This window comes from Penicillium oxalicum, chromosome II, assembly GCF_001723175.1.
Source record: "Penicillium oxalicum strain HP7-1 chromosome II, whole genome shotgun sequence".
In the NCBI taxonomy this organism is placed as follows: Eukaryota; Fungi; Ascomycota; class Eurotiomycetes; order Eurotiales; family Aspergillaceae; genus Penicillium; species Penicillium oxalicum.
The window spans coordinates 1,259,674-1,276,240 of NC_064651.1; the positions used below are offsets into that span (position 1 = coordinate 1,259,674).

Sequence of the window (16,567 nt, forward strand, 5' to 3'; positions counted from 1 at the left end):
CAGGAACTCTGCAACCCCGGCGTGGTTCAATTTCTCATCCAACTCTCATGTCCGCCTGACTCTCCGACGCATATTGCACTGATGGTCGTACGAGTTTGACAGGCGACAACCATTGCCTGCGCCCTTCCCAGGCAAGGCATATATCCACATTTCCTGCCCTCCTGTCGGTTCCTCGATGTCACAGCCCCGGAATACCCCGACTGAACAACTTTCGATGCCTTCCACCGACCGCCCTCTTCAACATGAATCGACGGAACTTGACTCGCATACTCAGCGCTCGGATAGCGGCTCGTATCGGCGACTAGTGGACTCCTCGGGTCAGGGCCGACGGAGCGGAGAGCTTGAAGGTAGTACCCTGGGAAGCAGCTCTCGCGAAGGAGCTCGCAGAACACTGAACAAGCGCAGAGTTCAGAGCTCGAGTGGGTTTCTTCTGGACGCCCTTCCTCGCTCTGAGAGCCTGAGACTTGCCAGTTTGCCAGCCCACTCGGAATCGGAGAAGACCACACGCTTTGGCCCTCACTCGGAAAATGGTAGAGCGAAAAAGCGATCGCGCTTTCCGTGGAGTCGTCACAGGGACTCCTCATCTGAAAATCTCGACAAGTCTTCGCAGTCAGACCCCTTGATGGGCGATCAAGCTGTATCATCCAATTCCGGTCAGGTCGGAGGCCGGACCTCATTCCATGCGGACTCTGGAGTCAACAATGACCATCGAGTGTCTCCGCCTGCCATGGACAGGGACGCGCTCCAGATCGTTAATTTAGCATTAAATCTCAATGAGTCTCGCAAGCGGACGACACTTGGTCAGACTCCTGGTCTCAATGGACGGGCCCCTCTGTCTGTATCCCAGCCAGCTTCTGCACCGATTGGCCGTATCGCAGGGGCTCTCAACGGAAGGCTTACCCGACTGGAACCATACCAGGCGTATGGTGGTGGAACTGTAAAGGAATCTCTGCCAGTGAGGTCTCCTGTGGTGCACCTGCTGCCGTCGTCAGTTGCAAATGACGAGCAATCCTTCGACTTTTCCGAAAGAACGCTGGCACGTGCAGACCGAGCTCGCCGTCACTTTGAGCTCTTTCATGAATACATGCGGTTGCTTCCTCTGCTTGCCCCCTTACCGGCGCCTAAGGGCTCTGATAGTGTTGACGTACCGTCCACGCGTCCTGTTCGAGCTTCGGAGCACAGAACCTACAATCCTCTTCAAACGATAAGAAATCGGAAAATTCGCTACCGAGAGAAGTCTTCAATTGACGCAGAGGCAGATGGCTGGCTAGACGTGGAAAATGTCCACGGCTGGATTGACTCAATTCATTCTCAGTACGGTAACGTGGAGCATGACGAAATGCAGATTATGAAGCTTCCGCCGTTTCGGCAAGGCCAACATGCTGGAAGTCAGGGTGACGCGCAAGAATATGACACTGCAATTTCTCCTCCGAGCAGCCTGAGACGTGTCAGTCGAACCAACAGCGTGAAAACTAATCGGCCGCGCCTTGACTGGACGACCTCTCCAGCTGAACTTCTCGCTGACGCTCTTTGGCTTGAGGATATCTCCCATCGCGCTAAGGTGGTGGACAAAGACGGAAACAAGCTCTACTCTGATCCTTCACATTTGTTTGTCACACAGAGCAAAGTGGAACATACTCGATCAAAGTCCGTTTTGTCGGTAGACATGGTGCGTCCGGAACAGGATCGGCCGGAGTCCCGCAATGAGTCTTCTTCGAATCTAAGGCCGGCTCTTGAAACCGAATTTAAGAGCGTTGGCCGAGGCCGACACAAACATCGCTTTCATGGACATTCTCATTTCTCACGAAGTCATAGTTCGTCCACTTCACCCAAGCGCTCGCGTTGGGATAAAGTCAGGATGCGTGCTGAAAGCACAGCGAGTGAGTCTAGTCCCGATCGGCGCAAATCATCAGAGAAAAGCCATCGAATGTGGGGTCATTCACGCAAGAAATCTGAGGCCGCCATGCGCAAGGACACTTTCGATCAAGCTGAAGTGCGCCAGTCTCGCTCCAAGTCTCGTGACGGCCTATACAATAGGCGCACAAGAAAAGCCCAGACAATAGACACGCCATCTCTTGACTCCGAAGCGATTCAGGTCGGTCGACAAGCCTCGGTCTCGTCCACGGGCAGTTTGGGCAACCGAAATCTGGCAAGGATGTCTTTTGAGGAAATGGACAGCACTGCGCCTAACTCTCCTGCACATGCGAGTTATTTCCCGAGTATCGCTGTCAAGTTGTCTCCGCCTTCAAGCCGGTCTCCTTCGCCTGCTAAGAAGAGGCTCCGGCATAAAATAGTCTCCCGTCACGAGCGGACCAAAAGCAAACATGAATACCAGGAACGTCACGAAGATGAAGACCTGGGTACGGCTGTATCCCAGCAGTCTTGCGTGCAGTCTGAGGATCATGCTGAGAAGGCGTCGAAGCTTGAACCAAGTCCTCTTCCAGACATGGACACCGCGGCTGACATTGATACCCAAACCGCCATGGAGGGACGTGGGGAAGATTTCCGAGACCGAAAGGGACAGCAATCACCAGAGTCCAAGTTACGCGGTATTTTCAAAGGACCTGGTCGGATTGCTGAGATCGTCGGCAATGAGGTCTCCAAGGTTGGGGATTTCATTCTCAAGAAGGACACGGCTTATGATACCCGAAAACCCTCATTCGCAGCATCGGATGACAGCAATTCAGAGCTTGACGAAAGTCGACATGAGAAGCGATATGGATCGAAGGCGCTACTGCGTCGTCAGCCTAATTCCACCGACGATCCAGGTCGTCTCCCCCGTCGAGAAACGGACAAGGCAATTTCAAAATCCCCGTTACCTACCTTCACGTCTTCGTCGCGACAGGTACAGAGACATGAAGAGGCAAGTGATGTCGCCGATCGAGAGACTGCACTTGAACGTAAACATACCAAAGGAAGGAGCGATGATCTGGACGAACCTCGACGACTCGCCAGCTCTCGGAGTAAGACATTCGATTTTGGTCAGGCGCTTCAAGCAAGTCGAGGGCGAACGAAACATGCGAATCCCATCAAGGATCCCTCAAATCCTTTCAGTCTCACAACCCCTCCTGTGACTGGGCTTACGAGAGCTCGAGCATCTCCGGTACCTGCTAGCCAAGGAGATGTGGCGAAAGCCGGCGCGGGACGGGCATGGAGTATCTCAGACCGCAGCATCCGTACTTCAACGGACTCGGGCCTCCCAGGAAAGGCCGAAATCGAACGAACGCTTGCTTTGCTTCTCTCTTCAGGGATCACGGCGAGAGAAATCAATCGCAGACTCACCAGCTCTCGGGATCCTCCTCGGTGGCTATTGAAATCTGCACCCACAAATACCCCTGTGCCCCGAGTGACTCGGCTGGGAGAATTTGATACTGCTGCGCAGAACTACCTTCGCCGCTTTGAAATGACACAATACTCATTCCAAAACTCAATGCACCAATTTTCAACTGCGACATCAAACCCTCTGCGTTCCCAACTCAAAGAATTGGAAAATCTCATCAACGAGAAGCTCACCCCTCAAGTCCGTGCCACTGCGGACACTGCCGAAGACTTATGTGTGCAGTTGAACACGACCAGTACGCTCGCCGTCAAATCTTTAAGCGATGCCCTCGATAAAGGTATTCGGAAGCGTCGCCGACGTCTTCGCTGGGCACGACGTGCTGCATTTTCAATCCTTGAGTGGATGCTCGTTGGCATGCTCTGGTGGGTGTGGCTTATCGTCATGGCTTTCAAATTCCTTCGCGGTGTCTGCCGCGGCGCCATAACTGGTGTGCGATGGGTCCTTTGGATCTAAGTCTGCTCCTGGTAGCCACCAACCTCCTTTTTTCCTTCCCTCTATTCTACTCTTTTAATGCTTAATCTTTTTTTACCCATTCTTGTCACTTGAATAATCCATTCGCATATACCCCATCTTCATTTTGGCGTTCTTTGATTTCCTCCTCTCTGTCGTTATTCAGGTCATTCAACATCAGGGCTAGCTATTCTATCTCACGAAGGTATTCTTCCAACTACTCTTGTACACTCCACGATATTTGTCTTTACTTGGCGTAGACGACTTTAATCTGATAGAAAGAATCTCGCCTAATACGTATCAGCCCAGCGAGACATATTAGTTACTCTTTTATGCTACCGAGGACTCCCAAGCAAACGCGTCAAATTGGCTCATTTCCCTATCAATGAATTAAGAAAAACAACCAACTGCTGGTCCCGCCGATGCGGCTCGTGTCAACGATGTTCTTAGTGAACAGAAAGGGACTGAAATAGAACTATCAAAGAGCTTCCGTTTCAACAAAGACAAAGTGATTCATTCTGAGATTGACCACTCAGAACAAGAAATCGAGCTTTTGATCACCAGGCGCTGTGCTCCCTCCTCCGCCCAATGCGACTCTGAAAGAGACTGACTATCCTTTTACTTTACAGATTATAAGCCCTAAGGTAGATGGTCAACAAAGGAAGCTTTGAAAGGATGAACCAGTTTCTGAAAATAAGCCCGACGTCCTCTTACACCTTTGTCAAAGCATCTTGGATCCTATCGATGTCGAGCTCTTCCGTCAGTCAAGGATACTTATTTGTCGATCAAGGTCAAGAGGTCCTCGACTAATACTTAAGATGCTCTTGCGCTCGCCCTCGAAATTCATCATTCAGCTTTGATTCATCAAAAGAGAAGCACGTTCTCCTCTACCAAACAGACTTGCTCAGAAGACCAATCCCTTGATCACTGATATCAAGCATCCCAAGACTTAACTGCTTGCCTGACCTCAGTCAAATTTCACCTGAACATCCTTCACCCATCCGCCCGCAAGGAATCATCCTCGCTGTCTTCTACAATTTAGGCATCGCCCACCAAAGAATTCTTCCATATCTCCGAACCAAAATTGCGCCTGCAAAAGTTCTCACCAAACATTTCCACTTCAAAGACAATATGTTGCAATACCCGCCCACCCACTCTAACACAAAACCACCAGCAGACCATCACACCACATATGGCTCAATTCGATGTTCACGAGAACCGACGAGCCCCTCGCCCGAACTCGAAACCATATGGTTCAATACCTCCAGCTCCATTCCCTACAGTCCAACCAGTGAAGTAGGCCAGCCCTGGATCCAAGACAAGCACAAGCCCATCGGCCCAAAGCACAAACAGATCATGATAAGTCCCCATTTCCCCTTAAACCCGGAAGAAGTGATCCGGGATCTCCCGGGAGAACTGCAACTGTTCGAGCTTGTGAAGCGCGTGGCTCGTGCGGGAATCGATCTCGAGGCTCTGGGTAAGCTGACAGTGAGACTTTTGTACCGGCGTGATGGTTTTTGTCGTCGGCTTGTGACGGAGCTTGTTGATGGGGGGGAGTCGTTGGAGAAGATTGGGGATGCGTTGCTGCAGTATTATAATATTCGGGATTGTGATGGGTTACCGCTTTGGGTGTATGCTGACAGGTACTAATTGGGTTCAGGATAGGGTTTCGTGGTTTGCTCTGGAGATGTGCTTGTGTTCTAGAGGTCAAGAACCCTGGTGGTTTGTTGTGTGTGACTAGAGGATTTTGACAGGAGTGTTTAATCTTTTGTTCTCCGAGGGCTTATGCAAAAGACTTCCTTTAGAATTTTAAAATGTATTATTCAGACAGGAGAGTAGAACCAGAAAATAAAGATATCCCAGCTTTAAAGTACATGTCCCAAAAAAGGGGAAGCAATAGATGATACAGTGCCATGATCCAGGACCTCATCAAAAAGCACCTTGGGTCCAACATCGTAGCATGGGGAGTGTGAACATGCTTTTTTCTATGCGTGTAAGGGGATTTGCACTGCGACGACTGATATAGAAGCCATAAGTCCTGTCTGGCCGTGCGATGGGGTGTAAGCGTGTTGGATGATAGTTGTACATGGGTAGGGAGAGGGAGGGGGAAAGGAGAAGATGGCCGGACGCGCGACTTTAAGACGGGGTTGACGCTGATACAGACGCTTATTTCTTATTTCGGTCAGCTTGAGCCTTCTGGTACTTGGCGATAAGCTCCTTCCTAGAAAGTAACAATTGGGTTAGCATCGATCTCATTCTAAGAAACTGCAACACCACTGAGGGGACGTACTGGACTTGTGGAGGAGCCTTCTCGTAATGGCTGAACTCCATGGTATATTCACCCTTGCCCTGGGTAGCAGCACGGAGGTTGGAGCTGAAGCCGAACATGCCGTTCAGACTGCAGTCCGCGTAGATGGTGAACTCATCAACACCGGTCTCGGTGTCATTGATGGTGGCACCACGCTTGTTCAGCAGACCAATAACATCACCTTGGAACTCCGAGGGAGCAGTGACCACTGTCTTCATCAAGGGCTCCAGCACGGCAGGGTTACTCTCAGTGAAAGCCTTACGGAAGGCCTGCTGCGTAGCATTCTTGAACGCCATTTCAGACGAATCAGTCATGTGAGTGGCACCATCGTTGATGACCATGGAGGTGCCAAGAACCTTGTGGCCGATGAGAGGACCCTTCTCGCAAGAGATGTTGAAGCCCTTTTCACAAGCGTACAAGAACTTCTCCGAAATGCTACCACCAACGACTTGCTGCTCGAACTTGTTCTCCTCAAGAGTACCGGTAGGCTCCATCCATCCCATAACACGGGCATAGTCACCAGCACCACCGGTTTGCTTCTTGAGCAAGTGATCAAATTCAACACGACGACCGATCGTCTCACGGTATGCGACCTGGGGCTGACCAGTCTCGCAATCGACGCGATACTCTCGGCGCATACGCTCGACGTAGATGTCAAGGTGGAGTTCACCCATGCCGGAAATGATGGTCTGCTCACTCTCGCTATCGTAAGTGACGCGGAAAGTGGGGTCCTCGCGCTGGAAACGGGCCATGGCCTTGGAAAAGTTGGCCGCATCCTTAGTTTGCTTGGGCTTGATAGAAAGCGAGATGACAGGCTCCGGGACAAACATGGACGACATGCTGTAGCCAAGTTGACCGTCGGTAAAGGTATCACCGGACGCACACTCAACACCGAACACGGCGCAGATCTCACCAGCTCCAATTTCGTTGACTTCCTCCATCTCATTGGAGTGCATACGCACAATACGAGGCACCTTCACCTTCTTGTTGTTGCGAGCGTTGAACACATTGGAACCCTTGCGGAGGGTACCCTGGTACACCCGAATGTAGGTCAACTGGCCAAAGTTACTCTCCTCCAGCTTGAATGCAAGACCGACAAAGGGCAGGGAGTTGTAGGGAACGAGCTTCACGGAAGCCTCGTTTCGCTTTTGATCCAGGGCCAGATTCTCCACCTCCGCGGGATTAGGCAAGAAGTCGACGACACCGTCCAGCATGGGCTGGACAGACTTGTTAGCCAGAGCAGATCCCATGAAGACGGGAGTGAACTTCAGGCCGATGGTGGCACGGCGAATGGCAGCGCGGAGCTGGTCTTCAGTGGGCTCACCCTCATCCAGGAAAATCTCAGCGATCTCGTCGTCGACGTCGGCGAGGGTCTCAATAAGCATCGCCCGTCGCTCTTGAGCAATGTCCTTGACCTTGTCAGGAATTTTGTCAGACTCAACGATGTCTTCACCACTCTCGCCCCTGTTGTAAAGTGCCTTCATGCGGATCAAGTCAACGACTCCCTCAAACTCGTCCTCGGCACCGATAGGGACCTGGACTGCAGCAGCAGGCATCTTGAGCTTGGTGTTGATCTGTTCAATGGCCTTGAATGGGTTGGCACCCATACGGTCCATCTTGTTGACGAAGGAGATACGGGGCACGTTGTAACGGCGCATTTGACGATCAACAGTGATAGTCTGGGACTGGACACCGGAGACAGCGCACAGAATCATGACGGCACCATCCAGAACGCGCAGCGCTCTCTCGACTTCGATGGTGAAATCAATGTGGCCAGGGGTATCAATCAAGTTGATGTGGTACTTTTGATCGACGCCCTGCTTGTCCTTCTTGACCCAGTCACAGAAAGTGGCTGCAGACTGAATGGTGATACCCTTCTCACGTTCCAAATCCATCGAGTCCATCTTGGCACCGACGGCATCTCGTCCGCGGACCTCGTGGATTGCTTTGATACGGCCGGTATAGAAAAGGACTCGCTCGGTACATGTGGTCTTGCCGCTGTCGATGTGGGCCTGCGACCAGGAAATCACTCGTTAGAAGCTGTGTAGTGTGCCTATGCAAGACTTCAAGATGATACATACGGCGATACCAATGTTTCGGACTTTGTCCAAGCGAGCAGCTTCGATGGGATCCAAGTTGTCAATGATGGCGGCTTGCGACAGACTGTCAGGGCTGGCCGCAGCAGCCTCCAGACTAGAACAAGGTGAACGTCGTTAGTGAACCAAGTCAGAAGATATTGATGATTATTGCTGCAAGCATACACTGCGGAAGCACTGGCAGACGCGGCGTTGCGGCGTTGTTCCCATTGCCTCAAAATCGACTGATAAGCCGGCGCGACTCCGGACGGCCGCAAGGCGGACGTGGATGCGCATCGCAAGCGGAGGAGACTTTGTGACTGGAATCGGGCAGTGCTGGTCAGACCAGACAAAGCACGGTATGGTAACCGTGCAAGAGAAGGGTTCCTCATCACGACAGTCAACTCTCACCAAGATTGGGTCGATCTCAAAACGACTTGATCTCGAACGTGTTTTGGCGGGAAAAAAAGTTCGGGGAAGCCAGGAACATGTCACGTGATACACCGTCAGGGAGGGCGAATTACAAGACCGCCTGCTGTGCATTCACATTGCAGCCTCGTCGAGTCCAATGATTTAGCCTCATATGTTATGTGGAGGTAATGTGTTCCAAAAACTTCGAAGATCCTCGTAAATTTTACAATAACAGCCCTGAAAAGTGAAAAACATCCGACTGTACAGTTTCCAAATGATAGAGATTGTTGACCTTTCTGCAAAATGATTGGAAGCTGTAAATGCTCGTCATGAAGCTAATGTACAAGTATAAAAGAGTATCCGGGCGCCGTGGAATATCCGCCATTTTGGGGGCCAGAGAGAGATATGAATGGGGTATGATATCGAGTGGGAATCCGACAGGTCATCAGAGGCCGTGTCGTTGTCCTGACCGTTGAACATTTCGCACAGAGGCTCGGGTGCAATCTAGACTAGATCGGCGATGATGGTACGCATGTCGCTTCGCGTGCGATCTCCGATTGAGGTACGGACTGCAAGCACCACCAGAACCATGAGCCACCGTTTCAACAGTAGACAAGGAAATCGCAAGAATTCCTCTATTTCCCTTGTCGTTGCTTGTGCTTGGGATTTTTGGAGCTAAAAGACGGTCGTTAAGTCAGCCAAATTCGACCAATGACGCACGAAAGGTAACTTTGTCCGAGACTCACCAGATGATGTATACACGGTTCTTGCGGCGGACAGGCTGCAGAAACATGTACTTAGCGACGCTCAACGTAAAGCATTTAGCTCTCATAGAGAGCTACCCCTTCGCCGGGATGCTGGAGTGCATACCTTGCAGCCATCACACAACCGTTTCACGGAGGAGCGTGTCTTCATGCCGCGGACCTGTTCAACCTGCCGACTCATACCCACGGTGGTAGCGACAGCATTGCCTACTCCTGCGGATGAAGCGCGTAGCCTCGTGAGGCCATTTTGAATCAAGTGTGAAAAGGGACGGAGTGACATTGAGCCAGGGATCGACCGGCGGGAGACGGCTGGGAGGAGCTGGCGAAGCGCGCTCGGCGCGCCAAGGACAGTGCGGAGCGAGAACATGGCGAGTGGATGCGAAGCGAGTGTAGGATCTCAAGTCCAATGAAACTCACAACTCTGCTTCCACAATCTTATATTGAGGACATCAACTGACAACGACGTCGCCGCTATGCTCCGCAGTTGCTCACGACGGGAAGATTGTTGCCCGGAGCTTCTGTATCGCCGAGTCGCCGGGCCTCATCGGACGAGTGGGTCCAAGCGGAGATGCTAAAGAGCATACGAGGTGTTCACTTCTCTACCATAAGCACTCGACCCGTGCGAGGTTTGATGAAAACTTCAATTTCGGGAAACAAACAGTTTGAATTTTGTTATTGAAAAATGACTATGATTGAAAATCTCGCCCAATACAGTTGTCGAGGTAGATTACTGACCCGCTAGTCTATCTGGGGATTGAAACCGAACGCCGAAAAGAAAGGAGATGCAAAAACAACCGCCGTACGTGGGGACCGCTAACAGTGAAAGAAGCAAACAGGTATCGAAAATGCGTCATACGATGCGAAAAGCCAAGTGCTTTTGTTTTCATGATCACTTGCGAACGCAATGGATGCAAGCTTCTTTCTCAGGAACGAAGGAAAGTTCGGTATGTCGGCGAGTCGGTATGCTCGCTGAAGGGGTAGCCCACATCCCTCAAAAACGACTCTAGATCATCTTTCTCTTCAGTGGGGCACTGAATCGCCGCAAGGACCTTGCCAACGTCACCGCCATAGTTGCGGTAGTGGAATAGGGAGATATTCTGACTCGGGCGAAGTGTGGTCAAGAACTTGGCAAGCGCACCAGGCCGCTCGGGGAATTCGAACATGAAGAGACGCTCATCAGCCACATCGGAGCGACCACCGACCATGAAACGGACGTGACGCTTGGCCAGCTCATCGTCGCTCAAGTCGCGGACGGACATCCCAGCGTGCTCCAAGTCGCCCATGATCTTTTTGAGATCATCGCGTCCCGTTTGAGCAGACAGGGAAATACCCATGAGCACGTCGGCGGATGCGTCACGCGCGTAGCGGTAGCTAAACGCGGTGACTGCTTGGGGCAAGATGACTTCGACGAGCCTGCCAAAGGCGCCAGGCTTCTCGGGAATGTTGACGCTGAGAAGGGCTTCCTTCTTCTCACCCAAAGCAGCCCGCTCGGCGACAAAGCGGAGCCGGTCAAAGTCCATGTTTGCGCCGGAGGTCACGGCGATCAACTCACGGCCAGAATCAGGGCTGGGGTTCCGGTGAGACCATTTCTTGAGTCCCGCCAGACTGAGCGCACCAGCGGGCTCGATCACCGACCGAGTGTCTTCAAAGACATCCTTAATGGCCGCACAGATTTCGTCGGTAGAAACCTGAACAACCTCGTCGATGACTTCCCGGCTGACGCGCCACGTTTCCTCGCCCACGGTTTTAACAGCCGCACCGTCCGCGAAGAGGCCAACCTCCTTCAAGAGGACACGCTCGCCCCCGTTGAGCGATTGAGCCATGGCGTTGGCCTCGTGCGCTTCCACACCGATGATCTTCACGTGAGGGGCAATGCGCTTCAAGTACACACCGATGCCGGCAATGAGACCACCGCCACCAACACCGCAAAAGACCGCTTCCAATTTCTCCAAGTTCGCCTGGCGCAACAGTTCCATGCCGATCGTACCCTGGCCTGCAATGACATAGGGATCGTCGAATGGTGGGATGTTGGTGAGTCCGTGCTGCTTCTCCAACCGATGGGCCTCTTCCTTGGCAGCGTCAAAGTCATTGCCGTGAAGGACGACGCTGCCTCCGAGGCGAGCAACATTCAAGTGCTTAATGGCGGGTGTACCCGAAGGCATCACGATGGTTGCGGGGATTCGGAGGTGACGAGCGGAATAGGCGACACCTTGAGCGTGATTTCCCGCAGAGCAAGCAATCACACCCTTCCAGCGCTGATCTGGAGTGAGATGGGCCATCTTGTTGTAGGCGCCACGCAGCTTAAAGCTGAATACAGGAAGCAAATCCTCTCGCTTCAGGAGGACCCGACTCTCCAATCGATTGCTGAGGTTGACCGCATGAGTCAGAGGACTCTCGTCAATCACATCGTACACTCGTGAGGTGAGAATCAAGCGCAGATACTATAGATATAACGTGCACCAAATTAGAATGGATCACAAGCGTCTCAATTGGCATCTGCAGCAGAGGATGGCAATGATGTGCGTACGTCTGGATATCCGTTTGGAAGCAAAAAGGCATCGGGGATACCCCAATTGGGTGGGACACCGGGGATACGCTCTGAGCGCTCGGAGGGGGGAGTGGGCGCGGCCGAATACTCAGTCAAGGCCAAGCCACTCATTTTGGGGGTCACTGGGGTCGTGACCCTGGTGAGAGGTTCTCCAGACATGCTGATACTGTCTGATCTCTTGCACTCTCTCTCAGAAAGAAAAAGCGTAAAATTTTTCAACCGTGGTCGACAGGAAGGAGGTACAGTCGAAGAGATTGAATTGGAAGACATGATGGCCCCTCTGACTCTTTTTTCATGCAGAGGCGGCACCGCGATCGGAGCTTGTTCCCTTATGTCATCCACCCAAAGATCTGGTGGGGAGGCTCCAGTGCAGTGAGCTCTTGCGACGGATTGCAGACTAAGTGGGTTTGATCGGAGATGGTGGGAAATTCCTTTGAGGATCCCGGATGCTCATTTATATCGGTGCCCAATTTGATAATCAAGTATTTCAAAACTTAGTACGGGGGAATATAGTTACGGTCAGCTTCATGGACTGGAAGGTTGCTCCAGGCTAATTTCTCACTCTGCATTTGATGACGAGGGACACAGTCTCCAGCTGGAACGAATGAACGGGGAGCAGGGCTCAGATACCACCACTAAGTTGGAGCTACCCTCGATATTACCGATAGTCTGAGATCGAACATGCGTTCGGATAAGCTGATCGATGAGTGGCGGTGAAGTGCCGCGAATCCAGACCCCCCCAGTATGGCGTGCTTCTTGTGCAAGAGTTCAAGTCCTCGGCCTTGAACGATACGACCAACGACACCCGAGCGGATCCAAGCCAAATGCCAACCATCTCTCTGAAAGAAACAATCATCTTCTGAGAAGCCAACTAATTCTGAAACGTGGAGTGGAATACATCCTCACATGGCCTTCTCATCTGATTAGATCGGGACGAATGTGAGATCCTGAGGGACTTTGGGTTCCGTGGATCTTGTTATGAGTGGACTCTGCAGGGGGAAGAGGTCTGATGTCGACCGCCTGGACATGTGCATAGTCATGGTGGATGAAAAAAAATCCTAGAGGAACTTTGCGACCTTATGCCTCGTTGAGGTCTGAATTGACCGCGAGCTTATTTTTTTTGGATCTCCGCTTCGACTGAGTCCTCAATCCGATCAACTCCATTCCCGCCAGGACAATTCCCGGGTTAAGCGCCGCAGCTCCGCAGATACGATCGCCACCCGCGATAAGAGATCTGCCGAGTTGTCCGATGCAATTCATCCACCGCACCGACTGTATTCCTCCAACCAGAAGACCACCCGACTCACAGACATCATGAACCGCTCACCGGTCCCCTCGTCCTTTGACGAAAACCCGTAAGTCATGTCATGATCTCTCTGGGTCGAGAGTGCAAAGGGCTGGACCGCGGCCTTGCGAGTCTGCGACTGCCCAACGCCCTCCAATCACGGTGGTAGTTTGTGAGTAGCTAATCGGGGATCCCTTGTCACACAGTCAGTTCAAGGAGGAGAGTGGTGCACAGAAATTCACCAGACGTCTCAAGGAAGAGCCATTGATTCCGCTAGGTGAGTGGACTCGGACTCCCCTAACATTGCGACTACCCTATTCCCTCCCTTTCTTTGTCTCTCTCTCTCGTTCTCTCGTATAGGCGGGAAGCTGACCCATCTCATCCTCGTTGCAGGATGCGCGGCCACCTGTTATGCCCTCTACCGTGCCTACCGATCGATGCGAGCCGGGGACTCTGCCGAGATGAACCGCATGTTCCGCGCCCGTATCTACGCGCAGGCATTTACGCTCGTTGCCGTCGTCGCCGGTGGAATGTACTTCAAGACCGAGCGCCAACAACGTCGTGAGTTTGAACAGGCGGTTGAGGAGCGCAAAGCACAAGAAAAGCGGGATGCATGGCTTCGCGAGCTAGAGATCCGTGACAAGGAGGATCGGGAATGGCGTGAGCGTCACGCGGCCATCGAGGCGGCGGCCAAGGAAGCTGGTCAGAGGCCCTCTTCCAGCGAGCCCGACGCTGCTCGATCAGCGATCGAGCCGGCGGATGAAAAGTCAATCGGCGTGATGGATGCCGTGCGGGCGTTGCTCTCCAAGAGAGCTTGAGCCGAACTCGGACAAAAGTACCCTACACCGCGTCTTGTCCCTGAGGTCGATTTATGGCACGTGTAAAATATTCGAGAGTCGCTGAGGGGGTTCAAAGCATCATCATTTGTACATAGGCAATCCCACCTCCAACCTGATACGATTTATTTTAATTGGTTCTACGTTCGCCACGTCTCTCGAATGTGTTTGGGGTGACCGGTTGGATAGCAATCGGCAATGATGGAAACCTTTCCAGCGTATGTTCTTCACCCGGTTTCACTGTCGATATGTGTGAGCATGCGGGGAAATTCTCGTACTTGGAACATTCCTTGGTAGGTTGAGTCAGACTCACTCTTTATTTAGTTTGCGTGTACTGGAATCTCACCCAACGCGTTCTCTCGGTTACACTGCCTGTGCAGCTCTCTTGGTAAAAGCTGTGCCGACTCTGCGAATGGACGAGGGTCCAGGGTCCAGGTGACTCAATCTCATGCTCCTCATTCCGAGGTGCCTGAATGAAGAGACATGAGCCTAGTCATGTCCAGACTCGCTCAGCAGATGTACCGGAGTAGTGAACAAAAAAAATGGAGTCGGTCAGTAACGAGCAAACCTGTTGAGCGACCGCCCATCAGAGACTGTCACACCCTCGTCGAGGTACCTCGGTTTCCTTGTGAGATCGACAATTCCGATCGTCATGAACTCGGCAGAACTCGCTCAAACGAGAGCCTAGCGCGCACCAACTCACATCAGAGTTTGCGCGAGTGGCTGGCCAATGTGGACGTAAATGTCAGAGAGTCAGCCCCAAAACAAGCTCTCGTCTCTGCGTGCTGCAGTTCAAGCTGATCGTGACCGAAGTACATTAGGTACAATATCTCCCGAGGCGGTAGACCTGCGGCACCTGGTCACCCAAGGAGGGTACCAAGCTTGGCCCATGCGATGAGTGAATTGTCGATTGATGGCAGACGATTTCAGCGCGGGGGAATACCATATGATTATGCTGTACGACCCACGAAAGAGAAGTCTGACTCAATTTCAAGTGAGAAAGTTCAAGGTCTATCACACGAGATGCACGAGGGACCGACGAACAAAATGGGTTCCGCGGCCGGGATTCCGTGATCGACCGTTGCGCCGTACGGTTCGAAGCCCAGAGTGGAACTTTCCTTCCGCTCGTGAACGAGACCAGCATGCAGCTATACCCTTGTAAGCTAGCCTATCTTCATGGCGTGTGCTTGTTGTGAAAGATGGGTCCAAATCCGAGGCTCCCATCACGTCATGGTCATGGACGCCTCGGTCTGGCTATGAGGATGGAAAGGGAAGATGATTCCAGGACACGGGAGGGCGTGGCTCTCAATGTATTTAACATGACATTGAGCCTGGCTGTCCTAGATCTTTAGCTCTGAGATTGGAACTGACCATATAGTTCTGCCCTTTCTTTGGGATCTTTGTGCGGTGCAAATCAAACTTACGAGTCTTTTGGTGAGCCCCCAAATCCATCTTCGACATATTGCAATATCTTCACCACAACAAGCTGGTCAGCATTCGGGGCAAATAAATACTCTCCGACGATCACCGCAACCATCTACCACTCTTTTGTGACACCCACCTTTTTATTCTCATATAATTCATCATGTTGGCATGGGTATATCCAGTTCGTCTAATTCAAGCCGTGTTTGCGCTCGCAACCATTGGCTTGACTGCATACAGTGCGTGTCTCCCCACCCAAGTCACCTGTCAATTGGTTTTCTATCTACCCGGCCATCTTGCCACTGCTTCGATTGATTGCCGTGGAATTGCCAATCCTCAAATCAATTTTCCCATACCACATCCAGCCCAAGAAACTAGGTCGAACCACTGCTAACCATGCTCATTTACCGCGGTAGTCATCGCATCCCTATACGATGAATGGTCCGTCTCCAACGTGATTTACTACATGCTCTTCAATGGCTGCTGGACCCTCGCCATTGCTGTGCCCTACCTGGGTCTGGCCCCAATTTGGCTTCCGCGCTTCTCGCATGAATTCGCCATTCCCGCCATGGAGTTTGTCACCATGGCCCTGTGGCTGAGTGGATGGATTGCTCTGGCGGCGTTAATCCCCAAGCCTAGCCTCTGCAACTACGCCAGTTGTCACGCCGTGCAGGCGACTATCGTTGTTGCGGCCGTTGAATGGTGAGTGGTTGCCCTCCCCCTCCCCTTCGTTTTCTTTTTCGAATCACTCTATATCACCATCTATTATGTACAATCATATGACGGAGGTGAGGGGGATGATAACCTACTCCATCAGTGATTTTCCTTTTCTTCGTGATCTTCTTTCGAAGCAATGAAATATTAACAACTATCAACCCCATAGGGCCTTATTCGCGTTCACTAATGTCTACGCATTCATCGATGTTGCCAATTCTCGTCGAAACCGCCACCATCACGAGCAGCAGCCCGCTGTGTCCCAAGTGACTCCTGGCGAGACCGCTTGATTGAGGGATACATCCGCGTCAGCACCGCCAGTGTTGTGTTGTCTGACGTCAATGTGAGATCGATGGCTTGTGATCTGCATTCAGGGAATACACATGAGTACATACATGCAGGCAGTGCCTTGAC

The 16,567-nt window shown here is 52.0% G+C and overlaps 7 protein-coding genes across 7 annotated transcripts; 4 read left to right on the forward strand and 3 right to left on the reverse strand.

Annotated features, from left to right (window-relative positions):
- Positions 1-175: 175 nt before the first annotated feature.
- Positions 176-3,793, forward strand: POX_b02337 (uncharacterized protein; the record flags this gene model as incomplete). Its single annotated transcript, XM_050111251.1, has 1 exon — positions 176-3,793. The coding sequence occupies one exon, from the start codon at positions 176-178 to the stop codon at positions 3,791-3,793; it is 3,618 nt and encodes a 1,205-aa protein (XP_049971597.1).
- A 1,128-nt stretch (positions 3,794-4,921) lies between these two features.
- POX_b02338 (uncharacterized protein) lies at positions 4,922-5,440 on the forward strand (the record flags this gene model as incomplete). The annotated part of the gene is made up of 1 exon (XM_050111252.1): positions 4,922-5,440. One exon carries the CDS (start codon positions 4,922-4,924, stop codon positions 5,438-5,440), a length of 519 nt encoding a protein of 172 aa, XP_049971598.1.
- Positions 5,441-5,956: 516 nt separating this feature from the next.
- Positions 5,957-8,565, reverse strand: POX_b02339 (Elongation factor G; the record flags this gene model as incomplete). Its single annotated transcript, XM_050111253.1, has 4 exons — positions 5,957-6,011; positions 6,081-8,110; positions 8,180-8,291; positions 8,360-8,565. The coding sequence occupies 4 exons, from the start codon at positions 8,563-8,565 to the stop codon at positions 5,957-5,959; spliced, it is 2,403 nt and encodes an 800-aa protein (XP_049971599.1).
- Positions 8,566-9,219: 654 nt separating this feature from the next.
- POX_b02340 (uncharacterized protein) lies at positions 9,220-9,715 on the reverse strand (the record flags this gene model as incomplete). The annotated part of the gene is made up of 3 exons (XM_050111254.1): positions 9,220-9,259; positions 9,331-9,365; positions 9,455-9,715. The coding sequence occupies 3 exons, from the start codon at positions 9,713-9,715 to the stop codon at positions 9,220-9,222; spliced, it is 336 nt and encodes a 111-aa protein (XP_049971600.1).
- Positions 9,716-10,271: 556 nt separating this feature from the next.
- POX_b02341 (Threonine dehydratase) lies at positions 10,272-12,055 on the reverse strand (the record flags this gene model as incomplete). The annotated part of the gene is made up of 2 exons (XM_050111255.1): positions 10,272-11,789; positions 11,876-12,055. The coding sequence occupies 2 exons, from the start codon at positions 12,053-12,055 to the stop codon at positions 10,272-10,274; spliced, it is 1,698 nt and encodes a 565-aa protein (XP_049971601.1).
- Positions 12,056-13,210: 1,155 nt separating this feature from the next.
- On the forward strand, positions 13,211-13,999 carry POX_b02342 (Respiratory supercomplex factor 1; the record flags this gene model as incomplete). The annotated part of the gene is made up of 3 exons (XM_050111256.1): positions 13,211-13,251; positions 13,388-13,458; positions 13,575-13,999. 3 exons carry the CDS (start codon positions 13,211-13,213, stop codon positions 13,997-13,999), a joined length of 537 nt encoding a protein of 178 aa, XP_049971602.1.
- A 1,603-nt stretch (positions 14,000-15,602) lies between these two features.
- Positions 15,603-16,443, forward strand: POX_b02343 (uncharacterized protein; the record flags this gene model as incomplete). Its single annotated transcript, XM_050111257.1, has 3 exons — positions 15,603-15,678; positions 15,856-16,141; positions 16,323-16,443. 3 exons carry the CDS (start codon positions 15,603-15,605, stop codon positions 16,441-16,443), a joined length of 483 nt encoding a protein of 160 aa, XP_049971603.1.
- Positions 16,444-16,567: the final 124 nt, after the last annotated feature.